We start from the raw sequence: 26,342 nt of genomic DNA on the forward strand, positions 1-26,342 counted from the left end.
CTGTGAAATTTAGCAACCGCCATACGAAATTTTGATCCATAGTATGTTCATTTTGCTCCTGGTAATTAGGCGAGTAATATAACTTTTTTTACAAGGAACTTTTTTATTGTTAATAATAATCCATGTAATCGACTTAAAATAAATTAAGGCCCGTTTGTCCTTTTTTTTCGATCGAGTTAGTTAGAGTTATTTCTGCACAAATTCGCTTCTTTTTTTATTGATTTTCAATTTCAAATTCACTCAAGGAAATTTTACTATTCTCTCACAATAAAGTTAAGATTTAAGGCAACTGGGGGCGATCAAAATACGGCCCTGTTTGGTAAAAGTACACAATCGACATACAAAGTTTTTTAACCATCTCTATAAAGCTGCGAAAAAAAACATGTGTGGGAAAAACGAATACGAGTTGTAATGATTTTTTGTTTTAATTCAAGCTTAAGCTTTTGTAGTTGTTTTTTAAGTTCAATTTTATTTTTTCTCTCTCTGTTAAGATTGTGCAATCGTTAAGGCTTTCATAGGCTTCAAATCATTTGATCGGTTTGAAAAAAAAGAAGAAAATTAATGCAATCAAAAAATGCCGCATGAATTAGAATATCAATTAGATGTTGTAGATATTATAGTACATATATCAACGGGCCTTGCGATATAGATTTTTTGTATTATTAACTCTAGAAATGGAGGCAATAATTTATAGGTTCTTCAACTTTGAAATTGTTTTTCTTTTTTTTTGTACTTTACCGCCACCGCATTTGATGATGTATTTATAAGAGAAGGGTAATTGAAATCCGGGGGTGAACTCTATTAACATTTTCATATAAAAAGAGGTGTTGAGTTAAAATAAGCGGTTCTGATTGAACGAGTGTAAAAAAAAAAGTTGCTGAAATATGATTCCTAAAATACGCTGACACCTAAGAAAAGTCAAGATATTTTCATTAAATTGAATTAATTGATATGTTATCAAACATTTTTTTGCAGTTGAGTTTTTAATATCAAATAAAATGCAACAAGCTCTTTAAACTCTGGTCTTTTTTTTAGTTTAAACATTTTAGCGATTAAGCAATTTTCAATAACTTTGAGAATGTCATTAGTTAGTTCTGTGACAACTTTTAAGCTGTGTTTGTTTGTAAATTTGCTTTCCAAACTTAAATTCGAATTGGAAGAGTCTTAAGACTTAGGTATGTACCTAGTCCAGCCATAAGTTCTGTTAAGTTTTAAGAGCGCAATATAAAAATCTAGTACATTTTATATCATCAAATTTATTGTTTCAATTAGTTCACAATATAATTTTTAAGAATAACAAAAGTTTTACGCCTTTAACCTTAATGCAGTCTTTCAAACGTTGTGGCCATTGGTCTGTAGCAGCACGCACTGTGTGGATGGGTATCGATGACTCTGCTGTTAACAAAGCAGCTTTTAGGCTATACAAATTTCGATGGGGATTCTTACAGGCCATGTTCTCCATATCGGGCTACAAACTGTAATCCAATGGATTCAAATCTGGACTCCCGACGCCATTCTGCAGCTGCAATAAAATCGGGAATATTTGTTCTAAGGTAGTACCCGTGGCATGATGGTTAGTGCGTTGGACTGTCATGCAAGGGGTCCTGGGTTCAATCCCTGCCTGTGCCACCTTAATTTAAAAAAAGAAAAAAAAATCGTGGGTACTACCTCTTTCGAGGAATTGACAAATCCTTCAAGAGCAATTCTTGTCATGAAAAAGTGCTTTCTCAAAAACTAGCCGTTCGGATTCGGCCTTAAATTGTAGGTCCCTTCCATTCCTGAAAACAGTACTCGTACACAGGAATGGTTGAGAGTTGTAAGTCACTTGGCCCTGGTTCACAACGGACTGTTGCGCCACCCCATTTGATTTTGATTTGTTCTAAGCTACTCTTGTTTGTATTTGGCCTTGTGGACTGGAGCAGTCTTGTTGGAATAGAGTATTTGTTAATCTCTTGACATCACCCTCGAGAACATTCTCCGGTTTTCACGCCTTTTTCACAAAAGTGCAGTGATGTGACACCTTTATGGGGAACCCCCCACCAAACCATTACCACGCTGAACCCTTGGAACAACTTTTTTTGGCTTCTTTGGATGAAGTCGCATAAATCTAATCATTTTGTTTATTATAAACTTCTTCTATTGTGAAGATTTTTTCATCCGTAAGCCAGATATTTGGGTGGCCATTCACCGCGTGCCACTGCAAAAGATTTTTGCTTCTTTCAAGTTTTATTTTTTTTAAGACTTGGAGTTAAAAGATGTCCTGTTGCTCCACGATAGGCTTTCGTTGTGAATATCATCTCGGATCAGCCTTGACATGGATCGGGCGGATATATCCAATTCTCTGGACATGACCTTCTGCTTCCGGAGAGGATTCCTAAGAATTCGTTCACGCAGCTTTTATTTTTTCCGCTCGTTCGAGCGACGCGTGGACGACCACTTCTTGGTTCATCAAAACGTTTTATAGTGCGATACCCAAACATTCGCGATAAACCAAGTGGTTTTAAAAGTTCGGAAATTTGCTTTGAATTTTTTCCACACTTATGTAATGCGATTATCGCGACTCGATAAGAAATGCACTCTTAAAATCGTGTAACAGAACTTATGGCTAGACTGGGTAAATAAACAAGAAAAAAAAATACAAGAAATTAAGGAACTATATTTGATGAGGAACCCTTGAAATTGACTCGACCTTTCCATTTATTTGTCCCTCATTGGCAATATAAATAATAATGAACTTTTTTTTAACAGTTAAAAGGCGAAAGATTTATTCGCTTAATGATATATAAAATTTCGCTGTTTCTTAATTTTCGCTAATTCATTTTGAAATGGTTAACACTTATCTAACTGATATTCTTGAATAAAAAAAAGGTACTTAATAATCAAAGTTTTTATGTTTTTGTTTTTACAGTTTCTAATGGAAAATAAAATAAGTTGTTTTTGTAAAAGTTCATTAAATATAGCACAATAAGTTCAATATTAGGCCCGTCCAAACAAAAGCAGCTTTTCATAAATACATACATTTTTAAGTCTTACTAAAATATTGTTAGTTTTTGGTAGCTATTCAATTAATCAGCCTTTCAAATTCGTCCAAAAAATCTTCAATTTGAATTTCATTTTCCATATTTTCGAAACTTCTCTTTTTGGGTAGATTTAACCCAAACGTTTTTGAAGAAACAAACAAACTGAATGGTGGCTTCTTTAGCAGGAGAAAATTTTAGTGTTCTATTAGGTCCACCTCCTGTACCTCTTTCCGTTATTTTGTTTGTAGCAGCCTTTATCCTCACGTAGCGATTTTAGTCGGTCCAAGCTTAATTAAAATGTTTTTTTGTTTTCAGTCTTCAGCAATTAGATTTAAATTCAACCCTTACCTTCTTCCATTCGAACTCAGTCTTGATTGGAGGCCCAGTGTTGAGTGCTCCCAATAAAGGAAATCTTTCGAACATGGATTTTTTTTTCCGCCCGAAACTCACAATAGGCGAATTGAAAAAAGGGATTTTTTTTTCGGGTAGAATCTTGTTCATGTGAAACTCACAATAGGGCTAAATCACTTCAGCACATCTTCGTAGCATGGAGTCAATTAAATTACTTATAATGCTGTTTGGGATACTTTCCCAAGCCAATTTAATTTGATCAGATCGTTTTTATTTTTTCAATAAATCCTTAAAATTTGTCGATCTACACTTTCCCCGTAGATTTTGTATGCGGTTGAGATCTGGGGACTGTGCTTTCCACTGTGGAAACCACGTCTTAACCGTATGGAACGTGTGCTTGGGGTCGTTGTCCATTGTACAAAATTTTTAGGGAACCGGTTCCACTCCATTACCTGAAAAACATTACCACACCATTACGTTACCTACTACGTGTTTTATAGTAGCTTTGGTGTAACGTGGATTTAGTGACTCCTTGGCTGGTCTGCTAACACGACGGAAACCATTGAAATCCTTGGAATTGAATTGGGATTTGCCGATCGGCAAATTTGAGAAAGCACTTTTCATGACAAGAATTACTCTTGGAGAATTTGTCAATTCCTCGCAAGAGGCAGTACCCATGAAAAAAACTTTAGGTGGCATAGGAAGGAATCGAACATAAGACCTCTCGCATGACAGTCCATCGCACTAACCATCATGCCAGCTTGTTTCAGTGCCTTTTACAGATTTGTAAGCTTTTAGTCCACCATCAATAGTTCGTCTCCGAATTGTTGACGCTCTAACGTTCAAGTCGAGTTGGGTTCTTATTTCTCTAAATGATATAAAGGGATCTTTTTTAATTGACTTTACTATAGCAGACTCCAGTCGTTTTGTTTTTTTTTGTTCTTTCACCTCTAATCGTTTGGAATGACTTGGATTTGTAAAATTATTAACGGACAAATCACTGATTTTGGAATGGAGTGTTTTTCCGATGTTTTAATTTGACTCATTCCACTTATATACTTACATTTTTCTCTCCATACATATTTCTATTAAGGCGCATACACAAATATATTTCTTGCTGAGCTGACACGGGAGCAAGCAACATAAAATTGTCCGTGGGTAAAACAGGGATTCGTGATGTCAAGGCCTGTAACCTTCAGTGTCTGTCCCTGTGCCTTATTGATAGACATAGCAAAACAAAGCTTTATAGTAAATTGTATTAGTTTAAATTCGAACGGGTATTCATTAGTAATCATCGGTATCCTTGGAATGAAAACAACTTGACCTTGTGCTGAGCCGGAAAGAATTTCAATCAAGTTCCTCTGCATAGTTACCATCCGTAATCTAGTACCATTCCATAATTTCGGTGCATTTAAATTCCTCATAAGTATTATTGAAACCCCAATTTTCAAGCCCTTTTCATGCGCAGGAAGTCCTGATGGATTCAGAAAATTTGTAACATAATCGTTTTTAGGTGCTAAAATCGCTCGTTCGCGTAACCAATCATCCCTTTTTTCTGAAATTTGGGCGACTTGCGTGGAAACATAAATTCCTCTTGTCCAGTGACGTTAGTTGGTTCTATTATTACTTCACCATCATTATTTAAAATATTTCTATTTCCTATATCCAAAAGAGTTCTTGAAAATTGTGCTGCGTTGTTATCACCACCCAAACTTATATTTGTGACCAATCTTAAAAGCTTGACAAAAGCTCACAGAAACGACGATTTCAAGCAAGCATTTATTTCATCACTTTTTGTACCTCTTGGCACAAATCGCAATATTTACAGAAAATCACCAGCGAACAGCTCCTATCAGCTCTAAAACCTCTAAGTGTACGATCCAGACCTTCAGACCTGCCTTTATTTACCATAATAGTTTCGTCCCACACAATAACGTCGTTTCTTTAAGAACTTTAGCTAGTCATAATACCTTTAAAGGAATCATATTTTGATGAGTTGTACACAGCGCCACCTATGTGATCTGTGACAATGCATAATAACCTTCTCCTTCTGTGCCAACTTTTATGGTGTTAAAGTCTACATACAATTTATTTTTATATATGTAACTACAAAATTATGATACGGAAGTCAATTACAGATTTTGCTTATTTTTCTACTGACAACTTATTATGTGCAAACCATATCCAGATACTGCTAAAAATAATTCTATAATAACTGTCAAACTGTTTACAAGGTAAATTGCATTACATAAATGTATAAACCTTAAACACAAACTTTTCATAAATTTACTGTGTACGTGCTCTTTACATAAATTGTCAAGTCATTCAATGATGTATGGTTATTTTTTCTGCCGGCTTTTTTAAATTGAAAACTGTCTCTAGAAGCATTTGAGAAAAAAAAAATCACTTAAGAAACATCAATAGCATCGCCAGAGTCGGATTGGAGGAATTTGGAGGCCCCATTCCATACATTTAGTACCACTGCAAGTAAATTGCTTTAAATTTTTACTGGTACAAAACGGCGAAAAACGGCTTAGCAGTGTTTTAAAAAGTTGAAATGTTTTTACTGAAGTGACTTGAACTTCCTGATTTTTCTTCCAACAAACAGTTTTTATCGATAAATATTGAATGCTGAAATACTTCCTCACTGAACCTCCTTTTTCGAACTTCTTTCGACCTTTTTTCGACACAAAATCGAAAAGAAGACTGACCCCCTTTAAAATAGGTCGATTTCATTAGAAATTTCAATCTTTCCAAATCCGCTACCGAAAATTGTATTCTCATCCTAATAGTTTCAGATAAATTTATTATGTTCAACGAAAAAGTAGTTAGAGCTAGCCTAACCCCTATTTGGAAATTGTATTTATAGACAAAAGTTGCGCATGGTGTTGTCGTGTGAACGTTATGAGAAAATAAATACATTTTTTATACTCTCCTCTGAGAACTTGTTGAACAACTTGCCGGAATAAATATGAACTTGAGAAAAAGTTGGAGCAGGACAAAATTTAAATTGCCATTGAAATATTGGTCATTTCCTCCAAATTTATTGATATACTTTCATGAAAAGAAACTTAACCTTTGATGTTACCATAGTTAACAAGGTTGGCACAACAAATCAGCAATTCCACAAAACCTTAAGTGGAAGAAAATGAGTTTATTTTAGTATCACAGAAATTTTATAAAACTGAAGTTGTCAGGAAAAAAAACAGGCGGGATTAAGTTCCCTATAAAGGACACATAAAAATTCAAAAACTCCAAAAGAATCCAACAAAATTTTGAGTAAGTTTGTTCTTTTTGAATTTTAATCTTCCATTTTTTGAATGCACCGTCATAGTGAATAAAGTTGCAGTCTATAGAAATGCACATAAGACATCACGAATTTTCAGAAACACATCACATCACAACAGACACAGCCATAGCCATAGAGTTCAGCCCAGTTTTCACATCGAAATGTCACAAAGTTAAAATATTTCGTCTGCTAATTATCCGTCAAAAAAAATGTCTGCCAAGTAGGTTTTGAAGTTTTCGTTTATTTTATTTTTTAATTATTTTTCTGTGTGTGGCGATGTGGTTTTGTTTCCGTTCTAGTTTTTCGTTGATGCAAAAATAAAATTTTGAATGCATTTTATGTTGTATGTAGTTCTATGCGTAAGAAAATTCTTTGGCGGACGAATTTTATGTTTTTCGTAACGACAGTGTGGGAGGAAAGTTTGCGACCAAATTGTTTATCGAATACAAAAGTTGTCTGGGTAGCGTGGTGGAATGTGAAATTAAAACCATAAATCATCTTGATGTATCGAAAACAAAAAGAAAAATCTCGTACTCGTGGCGAAACTATAAAAACAAGTACTAAAAGGTGTCACAATTTTAACGAAGGATTCGAATTTACGACTTTTTTAACACCCTAAATTCAAAACAATTTGTTTGCCTTTTTTCACATTTAAAGTGTTCATATTTAGGTTGTTATGTGGAAAAACATTGCATTTTTCGTAAAGTTTCGTTCAGTATGAATAACAAGGCGAAAAGTGTCAAAATTAAGTCAAACTGACAGTTAGTAAAAATGAGAAAAGAAGAAGATTTACGACTTTTTTAACGCCCTAAACACAAAACTATTTGTGTGTCTTTGTTTTTGATTTTAAGTATACAACTTTAAGGCCCAACTATAAGAGGCATAAGCAAACATAAGCGTATGTCAAAAACCCAACGAAAATTCACTTAAGTTTGTGAAATGACTGCTGATATACATAATACAATTTTGCTCACGTATCTACATGTCAGATTTTACTTATGCAGCGAGCGACTGGGATCGCTCTTGCTTGAGTTTGCTTAAGTAAACGAAACTGAGACAAATTGAACGAAAAGGAGCTAGACTCCATTATTTTCACTCGTATTGAGATTCTTTATATTCGCACGTTTACTTATGCGCGCATATGCTAGCTTATGCCTATGGGCTTTAATGTGAAAAAATATTACATTTTTTTTAAAGTTTCGTTCAGTTTGAATTTCAAGGGGGAAAATGTCAAAATTAAGACAAACTGACAGTTACTAGAATGAGATAAAAAGGAGATGGTTAATCACTTGAGTGTAAAAAGTGACTACCTTATGTATTTGAATGTGTTGGATTTCGTTGAAATTTCAGACGTATTCCGAACATGGTCTAAATTTTCGTTGATTTTACTTAAGTTAATCAATGATAACGAAAATTAAAAAAAAAAACAGAGTTGAAGAAATCATAAATTCATTACGTTAATTAATAAATCAATTAACGAAGTTCGTTGATTTCATGACTTAACTTCTGTAAAATGTTTTCCATTTTTGTGGTGCATTTTAACAAGTTCGTTGATTTGACGATGACATATAAAAAAATTCAATAACTTAACGAAAAGTTCGTTCTTTAATACAAAGATTGTTTTATGTGTAAACAAATTGTCACTGAGTTAACACAGTTCATGAAATTATTGCTATTCCAGATTCTATTTCGAACTTAAATCAAAACAGTACAATAAATTGTGAAAGTTTATTCAAAATTCAAAATAAACCATTGCTTCAAAAAAAGGAACATTTTTGAGAAATGGCACCGTAGTAGAATACATATCGTGTTATTTAATTAATTTGTTTAATTGTGATGAAGACAATTCTATTAAGCTTATTAAATTTTCGTGAAATCAAGGAATTGTGCAACTTTGCGAAAGAATATCTTTTTAACAGCATTTTTACAATCTATAAAAGTGATATTTTTATAATAAAGGGGCCCTTAAGGGGTTATTAATACCATTAACATGTTTAAAGTTTAAACACAGTGCGAGCTTTAGGAAAATAGGGTAGAATTAAAAAGGAGATACCGACCCAAGTTTTGAATATCAAAATGATAGGGAAAAACAGAGCTGGGTAAAGCATTCCACATTCTCGATGTGCGGTTAAAAAAAGAATCTCTATACTTGACAGTACGTCCGAAATTGTGCTCAAGGTTAAACTGGCTGAATTGTGTGAGGGGGGGGGGGGGGGGGAATTCAACTGGCTAATTCTGTTTATAAAAATATCGGTAGAAGAACGAAATACATGAAAAATTGCGGCGTTGTTCGAGTGACGTAATTGTTTCAGTTATAGTTCTATCGCCTATCGTTTTCAAGGCTCTTTTTTGGATTCTGTCCAAAATACTTAAACTTGTTTTATGGGCACTTGCCCAAATATGCAAGTTATATTTAAGTTTTGCACGAATGCAGGCTTTGTAAATTACAGCCAAATCAAAATTGGTGAAAAATTTCTTGCACTGTCGAAGAACTCCTAAGCACCTAGCAGCATTTTTGGCAATATGGAATATGAGATCATTCCATAAGAGCTGATCTGTGATATACATACCAAGTACTGAAAGTTGATTAGTTTCCTGGATGCAAGTGCCGCTCATGGATAGCGGCATTGGGGGTGGGTTACGCATTAACGACAGAAGACAGCATTGAGTTTTCGAAGCAGGTTTTTGATTCCCCATTTTACAATGTTGTCGAGATCAGAATTTAATGAGCTAATCATACGCTACCGTTGAAGTTTCACATCCGAAGGACAAGGATGAGAATCTTAAAACGAATATGAAAAGCTAAGGGGACTGTCATCCGCGAAACAATTTAGTGGGTTAGAAGTTTCAGACAAGAGATCATTAATAAAAATAAGGAAAAGTGTCGGATACAAAACGGAGCCCTGGGGCACACCAGCGTTTATTTTGTAAATATCAGATCTGAACCCGTCCAAAACTTGTTGAATTGAAAGGTCCGAAAGGTAATTTCTAACCCAACGAAGAAGGGATTCATCAATACCAAATGCATGCATTTTCGATAAGCGAGCTTGGTGCCAAACTCTATCAAATGCTTTTGAAATGTCAAGTGCAATAATCTTACCTTTTCCAAAACGATGTAAAGATTTGTTCCACTGTTGAGATATACCATGAGATCACCAGTAGACCTATTGCTACGAAAGCCTTATTGTCGGTCATTAAGAAGCTTCTGTTCTTCAAGATATATCTTAAGCTTATAATTAATCAGGGTTTCCATGGCCTTGGAAAGATGGGACGTAAGTGCTATTGGGTGATAATTAGAGGGGGAGGATGATTCGCCTTTTTTAGGGACTGGCTGGAGAAATGCTGTTTTTCATCCGCTCGGAAAGAGACCTGTAGAATAGGACCGATGAAAAAGTTTACGCAGTGGTTTTGCCAGCATTGAAGAACAGCTCTTCACAACAATAGGCGGAATACTATCCGGGTCAGCAGATTTGAGTATGTCAGGGTCTTTCAGTACTCTTGCAACTGCACGAAAGTGAAAGAACATTTGTCCCATAAAATCGTTTACGCTCTCAAGAACACGAGGACTCAAGACACTCTCTGGTAGCGTGGAATAACAGCAAATTGTGCTGCAAGCAAATTGGCTTTATCAATCGAGCTTACATAGGGAATTTCATTGTGGACGAGCGTTGGGACCGAGGTGACCAGAATTTTTTTTACTACCTGTAGGACATTGTAGTATTTTTTGCTTAATTTCTGGTCATGCAAAAATTTGGTATGTCCAATATGACCGTTAAAAGTCTTTCTAGATAGTTTGAACTTATTCCGGTTTTTTTTTCAGTGGGGTTGGCTTTATAAATCCAGAAACTTACATCTTTGATCCTTATTACCTCTTTACAGCTCGAATCAAACCATGAGTTCTCTTTAGGTTTGATAAATTTTACCCTATTCGGGATAAAATTTCTCATTCCACAAAGAATTAAATTTGTAACCATATCTGCGCTAGAATCTACGTCACTATCTAATAAACATAGTGACCAGTTAAAGGTCCTGAAGAATTCATTGAGAACGTCCCAGTTGGCTTTCTCATATTGCCAAACGGTTCTCATAGGAGTTTTTTCTTTAACTGGGTTCTGTACACATGCGAAATTTTCAGATATCGAGGAAGCATAGAGACCAGTTAAAGTTCCTGGAGAATTCGTTGAGGCCGTCCCAGTTGGCTTCTCATATTGCCAAACGGTTCTCAAGGAGTTTTTTCTTTAACTGGGTTTTTAAGATATGAGAAATTTGCAGATACGATACAATGGTCTGATGTGCCTAGAGTCGGTATTACACTGATTGTGTATTTATTAGGGTCAGAAGTAAGAAACAAGTCTAGGTTGTTGGTGGATTGACCTGCAACGTCAGGGATTGGAGTTTGCTCAACGACAAGCTAAGTTAAAGCTAAATTAATTTTTCAAGCGTGAAGGGATTGAAGAATTAAGCTAATTTTTTTGTCATTGTCAGGAGGAAGTTCTTATAAAGAATAAATATAAAAAAAACCAAGCCGATAAGATAAAGACCCCTTTAGGGTCTTTTTTTCTGTTTCAATTAAAAATAAAAGGATTTCTTTGTACTGTATTAGTTGTCCGTTAAAAATTCTATTTTATGATTTACTAACATTCTCAGGGCCTGGTTCGCTTTTATAAATACACACATTTTGTAAAAAGTTCATAAATTGATAGCACCTGGGGTTATTGACGCATTTTTTCAGTTTTTCGTTATTGGTAAAAAAGAGTTTTTGAGAAAAGTTTCCAAAAAATTCAGGAAAAACTGAAACTAATTTTGTGTGCAATTATACTGGAAAGCCTTTTTAAATAGGAAATGTTCAGTAGAAAACTCCCAAATTCGAATAAATTTTGCATTAGTTTAGGCAAGTAAAGTTAAAGAAATAAATATTAGATGGCGCTGTGCTGGCTTCCATTTCCACACCTTAAGCCCTCAAGGATACAAATTAAATTATTTCCTCTGATGGAACCAAGATGTTGTGTCCTTATTTGCCTTTTTTTTAAACTTTATTACAATGTTTGATAGTTTTTAGAACATAGTGTTGTCAAATATAGAAATGTTTAATTTACATTAAATTTAACTTATTATATATGTTAAGTATCTTGAGTGCAAAATGATGCACACTATCACCGAGGTGCGAAAATTGGCGCCCAATGCCAATTTATATTTTTGTTGTCTATTCGTTTTAAATATAAATAGAAACAATTCTTTTCAATCTTAGATATAAGAAAAAGAACAACAACAAAAAATCCCTAAATGACCTAAATTTAAAACATTTTTAATTAAAGTCGACATTTTCTTAACAACCTCACTGCAGAGTATTGCTGCTGCGGCTGTTGTCAGAGAATTATTCCATTTGACTTTGTTGAATGCAACAACAAAAATAAAAAAATTAAATAAATTTAAGTATAAAACTATATATCCTTCTTATTTATCATCAGGTTGCACATTCATTAGATAAAATAGAAACGCACATCGTAATATATATGTAAAATTTACGCGTGCTGCACCAATAAAAAACATGACTCACATAAAATTGTCGTCAGTTGAATGAAGCAAGAAAAAAAAAGAACAAATCAAAGGAATTAAAATCAAGAAAACTCAAGCCAAAAAAAGTACTTTGACTAATCTTAAAAACGATGAGTTTTTTGTTATCTTTAAAATTTAATGTTGGGTTTAACTTGAAAGCAACAATAATTAAAATGGAAACAAATCTGAAATCAAGAAAATCAGAGTAGTAAACAACAAATAAGTCAAAATGTTGTGACAATGTGAAAAATTATACATGATAAATGATATTTTGAATCAAAAGTGAAACTTGGTTAAAAAAGTCTTCTATCAAAATAAAAAAAAAAAACACCAAAGCAACAAAAGAGAGAAAGATCAAAGCGATTTTTAGTTTTTTTTTTGTTTTTGTGAAAGTTTTCTTTGTATTTTGTGTTTTTAAAATATTCGTTTTGCTGTCAAAATAAATTCAAATAATAGAAATATAAAACATATTTATTTAACTAATTAAGTGATTGACAAAACAAAAAACAAGAATAAACAACTACAACAATAATAACCAAAATGGCTGGAATATTTCGAAGCCATTCTGTTAGCGCAACACCAGTTAAACGAACATCGTTAAGTCCTTTTTGGTAAGCTTTTGTTTTTATTTTTATTTCTTATTTGTTTTAAAAGATTTAAACCAATCATACGAATGAATATATAGCATGAGTTAAAAAAAACCATATGCATGTTTTTTATTTTAATTGTGACAAATAATGAACAAAAATTGTCACAATAAGTTGATTAATTGGCAACACCACATATTGAGTTAAAATTTGAAACAAAAATTATCAAAATAATGAATCTTTTATGTACGAAGCATGAATGTTATATAAATAAATTCAAAATCCACAAATCACAAAGTATCACATTGTTTTTGCAGTTGAGTCAATGTGCCAAATGCTTCCAAACTCCTGAAATTTAAAACTTTAGGTCTTTACCCCAAAAAAAAGGTTTGTTTGTTGTGTTTTGTATATAAAACATCCTAGCTTAGGCATAGACATATTCAGGTGCATCGATTATTTGTGTTTATTAAAAAGGAACACAAGTTACTATATGTAGAAGTTACAAATTATTTGAATTTTCGAATAGCTTTTAAATTGGTAATTATTAAGAAAATTGTTAACTAATCAACGAACTTAACGAACCTGTCACCTTGAAAGTGACAGCAAGCGGTTTGTTGAAATTGACAAAACGAACTTAACGAATATGTCACCTTAAAAATGACAGCAATCGGTTTGTTGAAATCGAGAGATATGTTACAAAGTATTTGAATTTTCGAATAGCTTGTAAATTGGTAAATATTTATAAAATTGTTAACTAATAAACGAACTTAAAGCATCTGTCACCTTGAAAATGACAGCAATCGGTTCGTTGAAATTGACAAAACGAACTTAACGAATCTGTCACCTTAAAAATGACAGCAATCGGTTTGTTGAAATTGACACATATGTAACAAAGTATTGGAATTTTCGAATAGCTTTTAAATTGGTAATTATTAAGAAAATTGTTAACTAATCAACGAACTTAACGAACCTGTCACCTTGAAAGTGACAGCAATCGGTTTGTTGAAATTGACAAATATGATATTAATTAACCAGAATAACAATGGTATTGAAGTATAATTTGTCATTCAGTATAATTTGTCAACTAATCTCCAATAAAAAAAATGAGTGACCATGTATCCAAATATTGCTTATGTGTCAGAATAAACAATGACAGCTATCAGAAGAATAAAATTTTAAAAATGACATGTGTTTTCTTCCCAATTTGATATTAGCATAAGGTTAGGTTATAGTGGCTGTCCAAGATGGAAACGGAGATTTTAAATTTCCATTGTGATACGACATGAATCTTGAGGCTTCCAAATAAGCTCAAAGAAACCAGTTTGGGCTTAAGCATTGATAACTTTTATGTTTGCAAATAAATAAGCATAAGATTTTGTTGCAAAATCTTAATTTGTTCCGAAATATTGGATTCTGAAAATAGTATGCAGAATTCGCTTGCAATTCTTTTTCAGAAGCACTATTCCTGGGGCCTGACTATGAGGTTCGCGATCGCGGCGAATCATTTTCAATTCGACTCGCGTCGTATTTCATTATTAACGAATTCGCGGCGAAGCGAAAATAGTTCTTCCTATATTCCAGTGATTTGACACTTTTGGTTTGACGTTTTCTTCCTATATTCCTGTGATATAACAGCTTTCCACAAATTTTGTTTTGTTTTATATATTTTGTTGTGGATTGTGGATAAATTATAAGAAAATTTAAATAAAGCTAACTCACATTTGTATATAATTACATTCAAGAAAGAAACCACGAAAGCGAACAGTGAACACTCTTTCGCCTGTCAATCCGCCAAAAAAAAACTGTCGGATATCAACTCGCCAACAAACATGACATTTTAAATTCGCTTTCGAATTCGTTAATTGGTCGAATTCAAAATGACGAAGGCGAAAGCAATAATTGAAAAATGGCAATCTCACTAGCAAAACGATTCTCCGCGAATCCCAAAATCAGGCCCCTGTACGTATTTCAATATCACATAAACCGCTCCAAAACACAGTAGAAACGATAAAATTAACTCTCAAGTTATACTTCGACTTAAAATTAACCTCTTGAAGTAAATATGGGACATCTTCTGTAATAAAGTAAGAAGATTTTGTCCTACTTATTGAAGATCAGACGAAAAAAACACTTATATACATCTTTGACACCCAAGCGGAACATTAATGGACGAATTTGTCACACGATTTACAAGTTAAGGGAAGTTGAACACCGCAACACGGTGATACGTTTGTGACGTTAAACAAAATTTCAACAAAGACAAATGGATTTTTCTCTAATTCCCCTATGTTCAATATGTTCCTTGCCTTGGAAGTTTTCGATAGTTTCACAATGATTTCTATTGTTTATCACTTTTTTAAAAAAAGAACGCTCTGTTTAATTTATTGAATTGCTTTTAATTTGTCTTGTGATATCAAAAATAATACAAGATTCGAAAGAAATTTTGACATTTTGTAGAAATTATGTACTTGAAATAAGAAAAAAGAACATTTTAGAAAATTAGTATAAATTCAGCATTAGATGAGCTTTTGAGATGAGCTCCCGTTTTTATTTTGTAATTCAGAAGCATTTTCACTTCTAACTCGAAGGACAATTGTCATTTTGTGGCATTCAAAAGGCTACATTCAAACTTTTGTCATTATGACAGTTTCTCGTTGTGTTCTTTTTTAAAGATTAGCCGAGTTTGAATGATCTGCGTTGATATCTTTTAGTATAGCATAAGATTCGATCCGTTCGATTGATTTATACAACAAACTACAGATTTATAGTGCTAAATTGTCAAATTTACATAACCGAGCAGAATAAAAAATAAACATCTTTGGAATTCCAAAGCGTTTTACAATTTATGATGTGACGTATGTAGTAGATGTGTGTTTTGCATACATTTTACTTTGCATATTTTTGACATTTAAGAAGATCAAACAAATCAATGTTAATGATAATTGTTCTTATTCAACAATAATATAATAAATTTTCCTCTAGATTCCATGTTTATTGTTATCAAAGCAAACTTTTAATCAAAATAAAGGGTGATTTTTTAAAAGCTATAGGAAAGTTTTAAAATAAGAAATACACAAACAAATCAGAAAAATGCATGAAATCTTTATTTAATTTAATAATACGGTCCTGTGCCTAAAATGGTCCATCCGCTTAGTCCAATTTTAGCATACTTTTACCAGCATTTCGGCCGGTATCTCACGAATAAATACTTCAATGTTGTCTTCCAATGCGTCAATTGAAACGGGTTTGTCTGTATGGACAAGAGCTTTAACATAGCCCCACAAAACAAAAGTCTTAAGGTGTTAAATCGCAAGATCTAAGCGGTCAATTGAGGGGTCCCAAACGTGAAATAAAATGTTCACCGAACTCGCCTCTCAATAAGTCAATTGTTGCGCGTGCTGTGTGGCATATGTCACATGAAACCACATGTCATGCAAGTCAAGCTCTTGCATTTTGGGCAAAAAAGTTAGATATCATCTTACGGTAACGCTCACCATTCACAGTTACGTTACGATTCGCATCATCTTTGAAGAAGTACGGTCCAATGATGCCACCAGCTTATAAACCTCACAAAAACTGTGAGTTTTTCTAGATGCATTGGTAGCTCTTGCAATGCTTCAGGCTGATATTCACTCCAAAATCGACAATTCTGCTGATTTACGTATCCATTGAGACAAAAATTAGCTTCGTCGCTGAACACAATTTTTGGGTAAAAAAGTGGATCTTGGGCCAACTTTCCAAGAGCCCATTCAACAAAAATTTTACGTTGCAGTATAGGTTGTTCGGCTTAATTTCTTGCACCAGCTTTATTTCAAAAGGCATCACACCTTAATCCTTCAGCAAAATTTTCAACGTTGTTGAGTAACAGAGGCACAATTGCTGCGAACGGCGACGAATCGATAATTGATGGACATTATTAGCACTGGCCGAAACTGCTGCGATATTTTCAGTGCGCACTCTACGTAAGCGTGTTGGTGGTTCGATGTCCAACAATGTAAATTTAGTGCGAAATTTAGTCACAATAGCCCGAATATCCGCTTCAGTCGGTTGATTAAACTGACCATGAAATGGAAGAAGCGCGCGATGAACTTTCTTAACAGAGCACTCATTTTAAGCGTTGTTCGTTTGTAAGACGATTAAAGGTTAAATTATAAACCAAACTAAAGATGTTTGACAGAGAAACAAAACACCAAATGTTGGTCCGCTGTTTAAACCAGGGGTGGAATCGGCTAAGCTGATTGTTGATAAATAACAATCAAAATGATCGAATTTGATCTACGTAAGGTGAAAGTCAAATTGATACCTAAAAAGCTGTCACAAAAAAATTTGATAGTCATTTTCAAACAAATATGTTTATTCCGAATAGAGCTACCAGACGCTTATACAAACGACTGGAAATTTTGTTAATTCACTTTGTTTCTTTAAAAAAAATATATTCCCGTGACCGACCATTTTTATTTTTATTCAAAATCAGCCAATTTGATACTTTTATTTAGATATTTTATAAAAATCAATCTCAAATTTTTACCAAGGCAACAACGAATTTTGACAATTTGAATTTGAAATTGTTCAATCGAATTGAGTTGAGTTGAATCATCTTACACAGACGGAACGAAAATGATAGTCAATTTGACTATCAAAAAAGAGGCCACACTGATAACTTCCCATCCCGTCTGTCGATTTGTCTTGCTTAAAAGTTTGTCTATATGTACTCGTATCAATTTTTACTAAATTTGCGTACTTTTTTTTGTAGATTTTATTTTTTATGTAAAAACGGACTGTTGGATTTTTATATAAAAATTAATGAATGTCGAAAACAATATTTCCTGTGAAACAAAATAAGTTTGAAGCCAACATTTTTAATTTTTGAAAAGCTATTTGAGCCGAAAGTAATTTTTTATCAACTTTTTTATAAAAAAAGAAACTATCAATTCGATTTTCTTCCAAATTTTATCGAATGTTGAAAACAATATTTCTTATAAAGTAAAATTAGTTTGAAGCCAATATTAACAATTTTTGAAAAGATATTTGAGTCGAAAATCAACTTTTACCAACTTTTGTTCAATTTTTTTTAGGTTTTTAATTTTTTGTACAAAAACTGTCAAATCGATTTTTTCAAAATTTTACTGAATGTTAACAACAATATTTTTGAAAGGTAAAAGTAGTTTAAAGTAAATATCTACAAGTTTTGAAAAGATATTTGAGTCAAAAATCAATTTTTACCAACTTTTATTAATTTTTTTTTAGGTTTTTATTTTTTGTAAAAAAACTGTCAATTCGATTTTCTTAAAAATTTTATCGAATGTTGAAAACAATATTTCTTATAGATAAAATAGTTTTGAAGCCTAAATTTCAAGTTTTTGAAATGATATTTGAATCGATATTCAATTTTTACCAACTTTGAGTACCTAATGTTTTTTTTTAATTTATTTTTTATAAAAAAACGGTCAATTTTTTTCAAAATTTTTATCAGATGTCAAAAACATTATTCTTCGTTGCACAAAATTGTTTTGGAGATGAAATTATATTTTATTCGTAAAATTTTGGAGGTGACATTTTTTTCTTTTCAGTTTATTTGATTTATAAAAAAAAACCGTTAAATGGATTTTTTTCAAAAAAATATACTTCTTTGAAATCACGTTACAATATATTATATAAAATTTAATTCAAGTCCCTAGTGTTTTTGGTACGTAAGATATTTAGGGTTAACCAAAATTTTCACCTTTTTTTTAAACTGCTATGGTAAAAAAACCACAACCTCAATTTTCTTGAGAGCCCTTTCTGCATCTTTCTGCCTTATTATCTGTATAACAAAATTTATTTGAAATCGATATTTTTTCTGGTTCTTGAGCTATGGACGACGAAAAAAACGTCGCGAACGTACGGACGTACGGACATCTTTCTAAAAATCTTTTATTTCGACTCTAGGCACCTTGAAACGTCGAGAAATATCAAAATTTTCAATTTGACAAATCGGACCCATTACAATAACTTCCTATGGGAAGTTAAAAATGATCGTCAACTATCAACTTAGCCGATACCACCCCATTGTTGTCAAAAAGATAATAGCTAAAAAATCACACTTAAAATGAGTTAGGTTGTGTCAGTTACAGTTTTTAGAAAGCGGCTTATTTTAACACTTCAGATATAAGTTAAATTTTGTATATTATTTATTCAAAAAATGTAGCGTAAAAATAAAAAATGCACGACTCGATCACTAATTAGTTTCTGTATACAAAGAGTCTGTTAAAATAGTACCTACAACGGTTCTATTTGGGTACCCTTCTGGAGCAATACAGAAATACTTTCTTTTATCTAAAGAAGCCAAGTCAAAAAAAAAATTAAGAGCCAATTTAATAAAAATCTATCGGTTCATTTTTGAGAAATTTCAAATTTTCGACCAATTAATTTGTGTGGTCTACTGTTATTTTTGATCTTAAAAAATCTGAAAAAAACGCCTGACGCGAATCTGCTTAAAAGCCTAATTTCCAAATTTAAACTCAATCGACCAATTGGTTTGGGCTCTATGGGGGACCCACTTTTTTCGGCTTCTCTAGCAATGTAATGACATGTTTGATAAAAATCTCGAGCTCGAAATGTTTTAAGATTTCAAAACTTGCCATATACTCTTAGTTCCTATGATTCGCAAGTAAAAATATAACTATCTGTAATACAAACGCGTTAAATAACATTTGCAGTTTAACAACAAAATCCAATGAACTTTCCTGATAAATGCAACCCTCTTGATCTTTTCCAAATTAAACATCACTTCCAATTTAACGTAAACTTCAATTAAGTAGTTATAATTTTATATAATTTTTTTAACATAAAGTTTAACATATTGTCTCATGGCTAATATCCACTTTAATATTCCCCCGAAAAATATTCCTCGCTTATACAACTTTAGAGGGAAATCAATTAGCATTCGTGTCAATTAAAACGAAAATTGCTAATTGCATGCACCAGACAAGACCGTCCATCGTAGTCGTAGATATATATGTACTTTTTCATGTTTTAATTATTAATTATATATTTGTCTGCTTTACTTATACGTGACTTGGTTTACAAAAAAAAATGCATATAACGGCAACGGCATACGCCCTCAGCATTCAACCATCCAACTCTCCCACAGTCGCAGTAATTTTTAATCAAAATGAAAGTTTCTTTTGAAATTTTTGCATATTCATATCAGTAGTAGACTCGTGTTGTTGTTAAAGTGAATCTATAAAGTTAGTACGAACTCTGAAACGAAGTGCAAACAAACAGCGCTATTTTCCCTCTCTCAAAAAGTTCATTAAACTCCGTGTAATCAAACCCCAACAAACATAATATTATAAATTATTCTTATTTATTTAACAACGACAACCGACTTACCGACCAAAAGTGATAAAAAGTTTTTTTTAGTTTGTATTTGAAAAACACAAACCCCTTATCAAAAGTCCAACTCAAATATCACATAAGTAGAACAAGAGTAATATCACTCAACGACATTGCTGTCAAACTAAACAAAAACTTAATTCGAATAAGAATCTAAATCCGAATTCGAGTCCGATTTCGAACTGCAAACAAAATAGAAAAATAGTGTAGAGTATACTTTGCCTATCTAGGTGTCTACTTATAGTTCGTGTGATTATGATTGAAATGTTTACCCTAAATGCAAACAACACAAGACTCAAGAACATACGAAAAGACTCTACTTCTACTGTTTGTGATAGCTTTTCATAGGAAAATGTTTTAAACTGATAGCGCCGTCGAGGATTCAGTGTACTAAATTCGATGAATGTAAATATCAGTTTCAAAAAAGATTGTTTTTCAAATGTTGACGGTAGTTTTTTTTCGGTATATAAGATTATGCAAGATAACATGTGATTTATGGTTTTGGAGGAAGTGTTTACTTTGTGTAAAGTGATGAAAGGATTTTGTGTATGACGAAAGTTTTTTTTTCTGGAGAAAAGAGAAAAATCCATCATCGTCATGAATAAACCACCGAATAATGTGGGACATCATAGACTTCGCTTCAGAGCACAACGATATTTTTATAACGATGTATTCAGGTACGTTAAAAATAAAGCACTTAGATTTAAAAAAAAATTTAAAATCTAACATGACCGTCATTTTTGTATATAATTTTATTCTTTGAACATTTTTGAACTTTCGGAATAGTGCCCTATCTAGCCAGTGACTTGGTTCCAATGGTTGTCTATAAATATGTATGTCTTTTATGTATTTACATAATGTGTGTATTCAATACCTTACTGGTACTCTGTCATTTTTGATTGAATTTAATAAATTTGAATAACCTTTTGGGTACGTTCAATGTACATTGTACATACTCATTCAAACATACTCAACTTTTTGACTTCGAGGTTCAAACTGCGAATTTCTCTGGTCATATGCCAACAGTAACTTGTCTTTTATTGTCAGGGGTGACGGCGGGGACAAATAACGCAATTAAGAGCATAAGGTGGGTTGAAAATCGTGTACATACGAAGACTTGATGCTCAGGTAAACTACCTGCCTAGCCTGGAGTAGTGACCAGGCTAGTGAAAATATTTTAGATATTGTAGGGCAAGCATCTAGTATGAGAAAAAACCTAAAGCTGGTGACATATTCGTGGCTTAATAGTTTGACTGGGAATGCATGAAACTTCGCAAAAAGTTTTTCGCTCTTCTTAACCTTTTTAGGAAAAACAATTCCGTGTTTTTCAAAACACTTTACTTAGAGGCGAACAAACAATATAAACAGCTTTTAGTTCTAGTAGCAACCGGTCTCTCATCATATATAAGGACTCAAAAACATTTTGGTCAAAGGTGAGGTTGTTCAGTGGCTGTAAAAATGATGCATCTTCGGTGTTGTCAGTTGAAAAACTTGCTGATCAATTTAAAGTTCTTCTAAACCCGTTATCGGTTCAAAAAACCTTTGAATATTCTTTACCTTTAGTGAAAATTCCGGAACTTGATGACCCTATTTCATTGAAAGAGTTGCAAGATACTTTGAAATCAATGAAAAATGATAAGTCTGCGGGAATCGACGGTATTCCCGTTGAATTTTACAAAAACTGATCAGTATATTTTCTGGCTCATATTAATTTATTCTTTAACAGGCTTCTTGAGGAAGAATCTATTCCGAAATCTTTTTTAAGAGCACGGATTTGCGCAATATTTGAAAAAGGTGATCCCCAGCTTCCAGACAACTACAGGAGCATATCGATTTTACAGTGCCTTTGGAAAATATTCACCCATCTTCTATACCATAGGTTGACGAAATAGCTTGAAAAGAATCAACTACTTAGTATTTTCAAAGCCTGTTTTCAATCGGGTCTATCAACAGTTGATCATATTTTTGCACTCACGACTATTGTCAAAATGTTTTAAGATTTAAAAGCTGCCTTTGATACGGTTAACAGGAGTTCTTTAATTTCGCCCCTAGGCTTATCAACAAAATTTCTCAACTTATATAAGCTTCTTATAACCGATACCTCTGCTGCTGTATGCAATGAAAGTATAATGTCTAATTTCTTCAATACAATTGCTGGTGTTCCACAAGGCTGTATATTAAGTCCATTATTGTTTGCACTTTATATTGATGACGTATCAAAAGATTTCCCTGGTGCTATTAAGATTGGTGAAACATTAATAAAAATGCTCCTATACGCGGATGACATTTGTACTTTTGGTAGATAATCCCATAGCTTTGCAGTTGCAAATAAACAAGCTCAAGCGTTTTTGTGATTTATGGGATTTAAGTATAAATGTTGCAAAGTCGAAAATCATGGTTTTTGAAAATACTCATCGACGAACAACTTCCCAATATGTTTAAATGGCTGCGGATACAGAATCCACACACTTAAGCTAACAGAAAAGGCCCATTGTTATACCACATGAATCTAGAGAGTTACTTCCCACTAGTCGAACCATTTTGAGCTTTTTATAAAGCGAAAAAGATATTTGATATCCTTTTTAACTAGTTCACTGGGATTATCAAAAGCGTAGTCTCCCAGATGAAGTTTGAGTCTTACATACAGCTCTTGCAGAAGTAATTTGAGGCTACACCAAGTCGTATTGCGTGTCAGCCTATAAGACAGTGCCCCGTAAGTAGACCTATTAGGGAGCTAATATGAAGTCTGCTTTGAGATAACAATTCTTTAGAGCGCTTTAGATCCAGTGAAGGCCATATGAGTTTTGTGGCTGGGCATGTTGGTAAATTGTGCCACCTAGAGTTTCCTATCGCAAAAACTGTTTCTTTTAGCAGAAGTTTACATGTAGCTATCGGTATACCTATCTTCTCCCTTTCAGGTGAAATACGTATGACGGTTCCATTTTTAGCGAGTTCATCGGCTCTACAATTTCCCGTGATGTCTCTGTGGGTCGGCACCTAACATAGGTGAATGTTAAATTGCTCCATAAGAGACCATCGACAATCGAGGGCCGTTTGCGATTTGGTTGAGACACCGTCAAGAGATTTAATAGCAGCCTGACTGTCAGAGAAGATGCGAATATCAGGAGTTGATATCACGTTTTCTCTTAGCTAGGAGAAAACCTCTTTGATAGCTAAAATTTCCGCTTGAAAGACGCTACAATGATTAGGGAGGCGGAAAGAGATGCTTAGATTAAGCTTTTCTGAGTACACACCACAACCAACTCCCTCATTTGTCTTGGATCCATCTGTATAAAAATGAATGCTTTTGTCATATAGGAGTTGTTTGTCTTCCCATTCATCTCTGGATGGAATGGATACCTGAAAGTTTTTTTTTCCAAATTGTGGTTTGGGAATAGTGTTGTCTATGTACTTTGGTATAGAACCAAGAGGTTCCAAATGATGGAGTGTCCCACATTGTTGTTGGTCCATTGAGATGAGGCCTTGAGTCTTATAGCTGTACTCGCTGCCACTTGTTTGCTGAAGATGTCGAGGCACGTCAGATGGAGGAGAGTGGTACGCAGTTAATAATTGCTTTAACAAATGTTGACCCGTTTTCGATATATTGAATTTCAAAACAATATTTTAAAAATAAAAAATATATACATTTTTGACCTTAAATTTATCTAGATAATATAAAATCTTATCAAAAAACGATTGAAACCGGTTAATTATCTTCTGAGAAAATTAAAAAACCAAACAGTTCTGAAGCCACGTGCCGTTTTTCAGAAAATTCAAATTTTCGATCTTTGACCAAAAAAATTTGGAACTATCATTGAAAATGTTGTTTCGAGATTAAAAATATTAAGAGAGCCAAGTTTGTAATGTTTGGCGTTAAAATAAAGCTGATCATTTGTAGATTTTGTCTACTGAAAAAATACGTCATTTAATCCAGATGTTTTCTTTTAGTTTATTTTTAGTTTTTCAATGATGCAATCATTTTCAAAAAACACCTGATTGTTGGTTTCACATTTCTGAAAAAAAAAATTGTTTCACTTAATACATTGAATTTTCATTGTATTCCTAAGTGTCATTTGTACTTTCAATGTTTACATCTAAACTCCATTGCTGGATTTTGAAACACAAAAGATATTAATGTTATATGAAAATAAGTACAATATATTTTTTTTTCAACTTGAATTTAAGGTTAATATTAATTTTCATAAATTCTATAAATATACAATTTTTGAGTGATTTGAAACAGAAAGTGCGAATGGTTTCTAAATGAAAGGGCAAGCTTACAGAATTTGTACACTTTCGACCAACCCTCAGCACCATACAATCTTTCCACAGATATTATGATCTCTTCAAAAAACAATCTTCTTATTTCCTGCAAAATAGGACTTACAGCAATGAAATTATGGTATTTTCTAGTTCTCTTCTATTGCATAGCAACTAGCTCTGTATTTTCAACAATCTTAAGTAAGATCAAAGATCTTTTCTGCAACCAAACAGCTGGTACTAATTATTTACTTAATGTTCTAAAATTGTAATTGCAAAAAAACACAAATCCTCTTTTATTTTAAAATGTCCACGTCTTAAGAGTGAGGTTTCGTGAAAAAAATAACAAATCAAAGAAACCTACATCCCCATTTTGTGATTCTAAATGGCTGCGTTCAATCACAGACAGATAGGGTATCCGGATAACTTTTTGTTAGTGTTTTACGTGTAAAATAACAGCTGATCAAAAACAGCTGAGATGTCAAAAAAGGTATCCAAGAATTTCTTGGGTATGTAGGTATCTGACAGAACAGCTGAAATCAATACGTGGTAGAATTTCAAAAAATTTGAAAAATTTATTTCAGCTTTTTGGATTTGTTGATAACAAAAAGATACAAAATGTTAGTTGAAGTTGTATTTGAGGATCTTCTGTAAATAATAAACGATGATGAAGCATTTTCCTACGAATTTTAGAGATTAGGATATATTTATTTAAACTTCAAAATTGCCTTATTTTGTTCTCGTTTTGTAGATGACCAATTTGCTAGGTAAGTTGAATTATCCATTAAATGTGTTAACTTACAAAAATTTTGACTTTAAATCTTAAATTTTTGTCTGCATTTTTTGACAAAATAATACAGATTGAAATAATACAGCTATCCAACTCGTTCAACAAGGTACCCTTTCCAACACGAGATAGAACGCAGCAAATGAAGTAAAATCTTAAATGACAGAAGTGGCTACGTAGTCAAGGAATTTTGATTGGCTAAATGCAACTACAAAAGTATTTGAAATTTCCCCTTCGACGTAGTGTAAACATTTAGGCTACAAAGTTAGTGGACACTGCTTTTGACGTTTACCAATCATTTGCTCAGTAAGAACACAAGAATTCATAATAAAATTATTCTTTCGCTATTTAAATACAATTATAAAACGTCATATTATATCTTCTATTTGTTTTTTTTTTTTTTTAATTTAAAAACAAGCAAAACTATTTAAAGCTATCAAAACACAAAATTTTATGTATATGCATTTGTGATTAATTTGACAGTTCCGAATTGACTAGGTTTGTAGTGCAAATTTGTATTCACAAAGCTAGTTGAATTCGTCCATAGTATAAAATAAGCAAAACATCTTTTTAATTTCTTCGTTTACTAGAAAGTCCTCAACATTTTACTTAATCGTTTAAAATTTGAGCCATTAAGTTTGAAGAACTTATATTAAAGTGATTATGGGAAACAAGAATACCATTAAAGTAATAATTTTTTCAACCGCAACAAACTTCACACCTATTAGTAAATATCAGAGTTTTTATTAAATCTATTGAGGAAAATGTATTTGAATTCTAAATAGTTCTTTGAAAGCGAAGATAAATTATAAATGAAAAAATTAACATAACTTCTTGTAACTTCTATTAGAACCCTATGAGCCTTCCCAGTCCAACGTGTGTAAAGTTAAATCCTTTCAAAATTGTATTGAAAGAAAACAGCTTTTGACAAACAGTTTTTGGTGATGCTTGAATCGATTTCCATAAAAGATACAACCAAATCCAATTGTTTTGCATTAGTTTAAGGCCTAGAAATCTGAACACGTCTTATTTTTGATACGCGTTCTTTCATTTCAATCAAAAAACCCAAAGCTAAACAAAACACACTTTTAAAAACTGACAGCAACAAAATCTAA

General features: G+C 32.8%; 1 protein-coding gene across 6 annotated transcripts in view; it reads left to right on the plus strand.

Moving 5' to 3' along the window:
* Positions 1-26,342, plus strand: part of LOC129953705 (centrosomin) — a 122,491-nt gene that overhangs the window by 53,988 nt on the left and 42,161 nt on the right. Inside the window, exon 2 of one of the 6 annotated variants that reach the window (XM_056067073.1) lies at positions 12,129-12,827. The exons of 3 other annotated variants lie outside the window; for them this stretch is intronic. In XM_056067073.1, the coding sequence (XP_055923048.1) occupies positions 12,757-12,827 (71 nt within the window). In that variant the 5' untranslated portion in view covers positions 12,129-12,756. Of the gene's footprint in view, positions 1-6,520; positions 6,651-12,128; positions 12,828-20,075; positions 20,858-26,342 lie in introns of those variants that run through there. 2 more of the 6 variants (XM_056067076.1, XM_056067072.1) reach the window with 2 other exon arrangements.

This window comes from Eupeodes corollae, chromosome 1 (genome assembly GCF_945859685.1).
Source record: "Eupeodes corollae chromosome 1, idEupCoro1.1, whole genome shotgun sequence".
Classification (NCBI taxonomy): domain Eukaryota; kingdom Metazoa; phylum Arthropoda; class Insecta; order Diptera; family Syrphidae; genus Eupeodes; species Eupeodes corollae.